The 8,205-nt window shown below is 47.3% G+C and overlaps 1 protein-coding gene across 1 annotated transcript; it reads right to left on the bottom strand.

Annotated features, from left to right (window-relative positions):
• Positions 1-208: 208 nt before the first annotated feature.
• ODC1 (ornithine decarboxylase 1) lies at positions 209-5,753 on the bottom strand (the record flags this gene model as incomplete). The annotated part of the gene is made up of 10 exons (XM_080711743.1): positions 209-453; positions 1,790-2,004; positions 2,078-2,190; positions 2,275-2,437; positions 3,663-3,746; positions 3,900-3,981; positions 4,320-4,454; positions 4,716-4,888; positions 5,212-5,385; positions 5,652-5,753. The coding sequence occupies 10 exons, from the start codon at positions 5,751-5,753 to the stop codon at positions 309-311; spliced, it is 1,386 nt and encodes a 461-aa protein (XP_080567869.1). The 3' UTR covers positions 209-308.
• Positions 5,754-8,205: the final 2,452 nt, after the last annotated feature.

Genomic DNA, 8,205 nt, shown 5'->3' on the forward strand with positions numbered 1-8,205 from the left:
TCACAACACTAAGCTGTTGGCCCGTTCTGCCATTGTACAAGCTACAAATGCTTGCTCAGCAGCTGAGGGACGCTCTTTAGAGTAGCGTATTTGAAAAGTGAATAAAAATCCATATAAAACAAATATTCAAAGTTTCCATAGGAACACAGATAAGTGTGACCCCCAAGCTTCTAGTTTTCCATATTGCTGCATCTGTGCCAGCCCTACTCTTACAAAGACATTTCAAACTAGCAGTAATTAAGTTAAACGGTCCCCCCAGATCCCTTACTTCAAGCTAAACTCGCAGTTAAGAGCTACAAGAACGGCATCTACACATTGATGCTCGTGGAAGCGCAGGCTGCCGGGTGGCGCTTCATTCCGCTCTCCTGAGCACAGGACACGGGCAGAGCGCCCACGTCCTGCTCCTCCACTTCGGGCGGGAAGCCGTGGTTCTGGATCTGCTGCATGAGCTGCCTGAGAGACAAAGAAATGGTGATTCAAACCCCAAGTCGTTTCTATTTCCTCGGACGCTACTCCTCAAGAAGCAATTCAGGGCCAGGCACGGCGGCGCACACCGTGACCGCAGTACTTGGGAGGCTGAGGCAGGAAGATCGATCACAAGACCTACAGCCAGCCGCAGCAACTTACTGAGGCCTTCTGCAACTTACTGAGTGAGACCCCATTTCAAAATTAAAAAATAGGGTGTGGCGGCACACGCTTCTAATCCCAGTACTTGGAGGGCTGAGACAGGAGAATTGTACGTTTGAGGACAGTCTCAGCAAGTAATGAGACTCAACTAGTAAGACTCTGTTTCCAAATAAAAATAAAATAGAATTGTGGGCATAGCTCACAGGAAGAATGGACTTAATCCCCAATACACCCCTATTACTATTATTATTACTATTATTATTTTTGCAGTACTGGGTATTGAACCCAGGACCTCACACAAAGGAAGTGCCCTACCACTGAGTTAGAGCCTCAGCCATTTTGAGTTTAACATAAGGTCTTGCACTAGGTTGCCCAGGCTGGCCCTGAGCCTGCCATCCTGCCTCAGCCTCCCTGGAATTGGAGGCAGCACCGCCTACCTCTGACAAGGCTGAGCCTTGTAGTACTGGGGATGGAACCCAGGGGCTTTCTACCTCTGAGCTACACCCCCTGCCCTATATTTTAAATTCTTTATTTTGAAACAGGGTCTAATTGCAAAGGGCCTCACTGAGTAGCTGAGGCTGCCCTCGAACCGCAATCCTCCTGTCTCAGCCTCCCAAAAGCTGGGATTACATGCGTGCGCCACCACGCCTGGCTACAATGCCTTTTTTTTTTTTTTGGTGGTACTGGGGATGGAACCCTTCTACCTCCGAGCTGTACTCCCAGACCTATTTCATATTTTTTTTATTTGGAAACAGGGTCTCTTAAGCCAGCAAGGCTGGCTTTTAACCTGCGCAATCCTCCTGTCTCCGCCTCCCAAGTGCGGGGACTACAAGCGTGCGCCACCATGCCTGGCTACAATGCCTTTTGAAAGAAGCCATAAAGCCACATACATTATTAAAACTTGACTATTCCACTTACAAACCCATCTCTTAATTGGTCTTTTAGTTCTAAAATGTAGAAATACTAATTGATATTGTTGGGAAGACATTTCCTTCGATCTGTGACACAACTCAACTCGACAGAAGAACGCACACATCCTAAAGAGTCCGTTTCCTTGGCAGTGTGGGTGCCTGAGCCTGGGGCTCCGTGCATGCCAGGCAGGAGCCCTCACCGGAGCGCACGGCCAGCGCGCGCCTGTCCTTCCATGCACGTCTTCACTCACCACGTCGGCCCTGACATCACGTAATAGATGGTCGGCCTCTGGAATCCATTGAAAGTAGAAGCAGCAGCAACAGTGTATGCGCCCATGTTCTCAAAGAGCATCCAGTCACCCACGTGCATCTCGGGCAGGCCACAGCGCTCGACGATCCTGTCAAGGCCATCACACGTTGGTCCCCAGATGCTGGATGAGTAATACTTCTCATCTGGCTTTGGTCTCTGGAAAGAAACTGCACTTAGTTATATTTGTTGTGATCAGCTCTCTTCGCCGTGTCAGGGCAGTTCACAATACCTTCTGCAGCAGGGGCTTCACGTGTGCGTGGTCATACAGGATGCAATTGAACGACCCATACACACCGTCATTCACGTAATACATAAAGGTCTGTTCGCTTGCTTCGTCTTCATCTAGAAAGGCAGATTGACTAATTAATCACCCTCTGAAACCACCTGTCAGCTGGACGTGCAAAGCACCCTCAGCACCACACATACCATCAGAACCCGACTGCTCCTTCAAGACCCGCTTTTTCGCAATGATGTTAACTGCGAGCGTGAAAGCCGAAGCAACGTAGTATCTTCCAGGCTCGGCTATGATTCTCACTCCAGAGTCTGATGGAAAGTACTTGTCCAGTGCTGGGTTGATCACACTGGTGATCTGAGAACGACAGAAGAGAGCAGCCATTCATCACGGGGATCTCACACCGAGGAGAAAGATCACAGCGCCTTGAGTAACAGAACAGGAGAGTGGGCACCAGCAGGTCTGTCGTCAAGTAAGACGCACAAAAATAAACGTCTCCCTGGAAACCAGTCTGCATATCCCTGTTGTTTTACTTTGACTCTCCCCTGGATAGTTTCCATCCTTTAAGATGTTACTGACTGGGCTGGGGATGTTGCTCGGTGGTAGAGCACTAGCCCAGCATGCATGAGACCCTGGGCTCAATGCCCAAAACCACAAAAAGTTATGAGTATGATTTTTATCAAAGAATAGTACAAATTACTATGTAGTGAGGTGTCAAGATGCCAACAGTTTCACTCAGTAAACACAAGTCAACAAAATAAAAATTCTTCATTCTGCCTAACTCACATAACTTTAACAATATGATTCTATTTTATAAACTCAAGCACTGTACAATGGCTTAATTTCTTAAAGATTAGTTTTTCCAGTGTTTTGTTTGATCTGGTGGTACTGGGGTTTGAACCCAGGGAGAGCACTCTAACCTTGCTGATATACCTCCAGTCCTTTCAAACCTGTAATCCTCCCGTCTCAACCTCCCCAGTACTGGGGGGTTATGGGGGGGCTAGAGGTATGTGCCACCATGCCAGACTTCACCAGGAGCAATTCTTAATGTAGTAATGAATAACCCAAGATTTCTGGGAAAGGTGACTATTTCAGTTTACGAAAGAGTAACATAAAATATTAAAAATAGTATATAAATATATAAAAATATATAATATAAAATAGTATATAAATATATACTATAAGTATATATACTATAAAAATAGTATATAAAAAGTTTTACTTTTTTGATACTGGGGCTTAAAACTACAGGCATTCATTCTAGCTCCAAGCTACACCCTAGCCTGATTTTATTTCTTATTTGGAAACAGAGTCTCACTAAGTTGCTGAAAGCCTTGCTAAGTTGCCAAGGCAGGCTTCTAGCCTGCAATCCTCCTGTCTCAGCCTCCCAAGTACTGGGATTGCAAGCCTTCTTCACCACACCCAGCTGATTAGTTTTAAAAAGCAGATGTCAAAATATCACACACTGACTTTCATGTCTGTTTGGTCCCTTTTGGTACTGGTTAAAACATTTAGGTTCTGAACTATTCCATAAAGAAACTTGCTACAATAGTTTCTATACATTAGAGTTATTGCAAGTTACCTCTTCAAATTTAAGCTTCACATCCTCAGATCCAGGAAAGCCTCCACCAATATCAAGCAGATACATGCTGAAACCAACCTCAGCCTAGAGCCAAGAAAATTAAGAAGTCAAACAGCCAGATTCCTCACAAAACACACGCAGCACATGGCTTAAGTCTCTAATAGAAAATGGATGTCTACAAAGGCTGAGACTGGTTGTAATGGCCACTTCGCCCCGACTTCCCTCATGGATACTCACTCCCATGTCGAAGACGCAGCGGGCATCAGTGACCGCCTGCACGAAGGTCTCGGGGTCGGTGCAGCCACTCCCCACGTGGAAGCTGTAAAAAAGAAATGGCTGCTTCTGACCAGCTCCTAAGTGACAGTGGGTTAAACCTCAGGTATTTTGTTTGCTGTTACTAGGGACTGAACCTAGCAGTATTCTACATCCAAGCTACACTCCAGCCCTAGTTTATTTTTATTTTAAAACAGTCTCGCTAGCTAAGTTGCTAAGGACCTGCCTAAATAGTGCAGGCTGGCCTTGAATCCGCGATCCTCCTGCCTCAGCTTCCCAAGTACTGGAACCACAGATGCACACCACTGTCCCTGGCTGGGTAAAAAGACTATAAAACTGGACTGTTTAATGTCTCAGCCTCTGACCATGACACCAAGAGCTCACCTGACACCAATGACATCAATGTTTAGTTCCTTTGCCCGTTCCAAAAGAAGCCTGCTGGTTTTGAGTGTGGCACCAAATTTAACACTGAGGCGACATACTGCTTTGGAATCATCAGTGGCAATCCGCAAAACCAACCTAGAAACGAGAAAGGTACATCAAATATCTCACGACAGAAGATCACCTGCACAGCACAGTCAAAATAAAGAAAATCCCGTCCTAAATGCAGGCCCTGATCCTTCATGGTTTGAATACAATGGTTTTACTACCCAACTGAGGAGTTGGCCTTTTTTCTCTGATAGTACAGATGTCTACTAAAGTACAGGAATACGACTGGAAACTAGTTTTGCTCCTAAGAACCTACAGCGCCTGCCCTTGCTCGTCCAGTGGACAACTCACTTTGCCTTTGGATGTGCTCTGGCAACTTTCATCAGTTCAACTTCACTGTCAAAGGTCATCATCTGGACTCCCATACTGGCAGCATATTTAATTTGAGACACTTGTTTACAAGGATTTGCATAGATGATCCTCTCTGGAGGCACTCCAAGACTCTGCACCAACTGTATTTCAGTCTGAAAAAGAAGAGTGGTGGTATGTGCTATACATACGTAGCTATCAGTATGATAAAACAGGAAAGCATGGGAGTTTGTTCTGTGACCCCTCATTAGCATTTACTGCCCAAGGAAAACTGTCCCATAGGCAACAGCAGGACCATTTTATTTTGAAAAAGGGTCTCAATAAGTTATGGAGGGCCTCACTAAGTAGTTGAGGCTATCCTCAAACTGTGATCCTCTGGTCTCAGCCTCCTGAGTACTGGGATCACACGCGTGAGCCAACACGCATGGCTAGGACCGTTTTATATAATAATTTTCACACCCTGCTGGCCTTTGCTTACCTTGCTAGCACAGTCAAAACCTGTCCCAACAGCAGCTAAGGTCTTCACTATGGCTCTGCTATCGTTACATTTGACTGCATAAAAGGGAGTCACACGAGGAAGAGCTTTTAACCATCTTAGATGTTTCTTTAGAATGTCTCCAAGGTCTGCAACATAAAAGGCATCCTTATCGTCCTGAAACGAGAGTGGATACAGGTGACTCCTTCGTTGGTTCGCAGCGCCGCCCCAGCAGGCAGCCTCCTCCTCTTTCCCTGCATCCCTGAATCCTCTTCCCATTGGTCCCGTCACTGACATGCCGCCACTGCACAATCCACAGCCAATTAAGCCTCAAAGCCCCTGTCCAGATCTGCTGCTCCCCTGTTTCCTTCCTGAGACCCCACAACTTTCCCAATTGGTTGGCCTTTTCAGACGCAGTGCCAGCACGGGCTTTGCATACTTACAGAAGATGATACTTCGTTAATCTTTTGGTCCAAGATGTCCTTGGCAGTAAAGCCTTCGTCAAGCAAGTGGCAGTCAAACTCTCCATTACTAAAGTTGTTCATGGTTTCCTGATGTGCCTCTAAAATACAGTAAGCAGCAAACAGTATGAACAAATCATCCCAGAAGCCTTGGCGATTCTCAAGATGGACTTGAAGCAAAAGCAAACGTTGAATACTTACATGAAAACTGAGGTGGAACGTAAAACAATTCTTTTCAGTTTTCTACGAATTCCAAATCCTGTGTCTTTGGACCAGCAGCAGAAATGTTCTGATAAAGAGAAACATGGATTTGCTGTCTACCTTAGGATCTAACCAAGTTGAAAGGTCCTTGCAACCGACCAGGCCAGAGGAAGCAGGGAGAAATTAAGCACCCAGTGTAATGAGACCCAATGGCGTAAATCCTAACTATCCCAAGAAGTGACACAATCCCATAATCTGAGGGCACCAGATTCCAGACTGGGTTTTTTCAAAGCAGCATGCTAAAATTCCACATATAATACAGCACAGAACTACTTCAAATATCCCCCCCAACGTAGAACATAGGCTTCAGAAGCTTGTCTGTACTTAGTTCTCTGATAGGAATAACAGCTTTTCTCCTCAGTCTACTTTATTTCAGAGCTGTTTCAGCTCTTCTATTGCATTACAATTTCAGGCAGCCATATAAACATCCTGCTTTTGCTACTTCCGCTAGATTTTACCTAGAATGGCACCTGACTTAGGAAGCATGGAAATATCTAGGGCATGCACTTCTGGAGTACTCACAAGTTTCCTAATATCATGAGGTAATTTGCACACTGTGTTAGCTGAGATGTATTTATGTAAACAACCTTCAAATCAATATAATATATTGTATTATAGTTGCAGTTATTTAATAAAAAATCTTAGTTCTTGAGTCAGTGTTGCTTACCAAAACAACAGATTCTAGAAATCCAAACTGGCCTCACATACCAAAGATTAATTTGCTTAGCTATGAATGGTGACCATATGGGAGGAATTTTTGGCTATTATAAAAAGTCCCTGTCCTTGGCCTTTTCAAAAGGTCCTGGTGAACTATCTTAAAATTATTGATTGTAACCTTTATACGTCTCTGCCAGGCCGGTCTTTCTCTTTTTCACTGTGCAACCCGCTTCAGTGCCAGCAGCCCACAGGCAGGGGCCGGGCAATGGTTCGGGGCCAGTTTGCTCTGGCATGGGACACTATGAGAGGCCCAGGGGGACGGGCCTGCCATAAATCCAAACCCATGCGTGGCAGCACTTGGTTCAAGCCTCTATCTAATGTGACTTTTTGGCCCCGCCGACCTCCTGAGTATATCACCCCTAGAAGGGAGGACTTTTGCCTATATAAATAGCATGTATAGTCTACTAATAGGCTCAAGCAGTAACAGACTTTTGAGGCAACCTTCAGGTTAAACTTGGGAAGCTTTATTTTCTAAAATAAACCACTCTTTAGTATTTTGCTTTTCTGTTTCTTTTTCTTTGGAGGGAGTTACTGGGGACTGAACCCAGAGGAGGCATTCTACCTCCAAACCTGCGATCCTCCTGTCTTGGCCTCCAACAAGTACTGGGGCTACAGGCTTGCTTGCGCCGTCACACTCTGCTGCTTTTCTGTATTTTTAAAGCTCTATTTGACTAATTTATCAGAACATCCTGACTTAAGACCGCTTTTTGGTACCTGCGTTGCTAAGTTATTTTAAACGGTGACCCAATTAGCACAAGACGGTAATGCTTCCTTCCGTCCAAACGGAAACTTTTAAAAAACCTCCAAGTCAAATTCTGCCCCATTTTAGCTTTGAAGAGAGTTAAGCCAACACATTCTTTGTCTCCCCCGGACACTTTGGAAAGGCTCTGCTCCTCGCACTTCCCACCCATTTAATTTAGGGTTCTCGAAAGAAACAACCAGCCGTTTCTGGAAACCCAAGGGGCCGGTCCCCAGGTGCTGGCCTCCTGGGCTATCCTCAACACGGCGAAGTCATTCCAAAGAGCCCTTAAATAAACACTCCTAAGTCATGGCCGGCCCCGGCTTTATCATCAGTCACTCCCAAGGCAGCTCTCGAGGGTTCCCCCATCGGTGGAAACTGCTCTGTACCCTGGGTAAAGATAACAATAATACCACCAATAACAATAAGGAGGCGGCCCCGGGCGCGCGGCCCCTGCACCTGCCGGGCTCCGCGGAGGGCGAGCGCGGCGGCGGAGCGAGGAGCCTCCCCCGGCCCCCGGCTCCTCGAAGGCTCGGTGTCCGCCATGCCGCACCGCTCCCGGGCCCCGGCCCGAGCCGACGCTCACCGAGGTCGCCGCCGGCCGGCCCCGCGACCACGTGTCCCCGGAGGCCGCGGACGGGCGCGGGCCGGCTCCGGGCCGGACACGTGGCCCAGCCTCCCTCCCCGCCGCCGCGCGTCCTCACCTCACCGGGCGCCGCGGGCCGGCCCCATGGAGATGCCGCCGCCGGAGCCTCGCTGGGCTGGGGCGCGCCCGACCGCCCGCCGCCGCCGTCAGCCGCCTGGCTCCCGCCCGCCGGA

This window comes from Muscardinus avellanarius, assembly GCF_963383645.1.
Source record: "Muscardinus avellanarius genome assembly, chromosome: 15".
NCBI lineage: Eukaryota > Metazoa > Chordata > Mammalia > Rodentia > Gliridae > Muscardinus > Muscardinus avellanarius.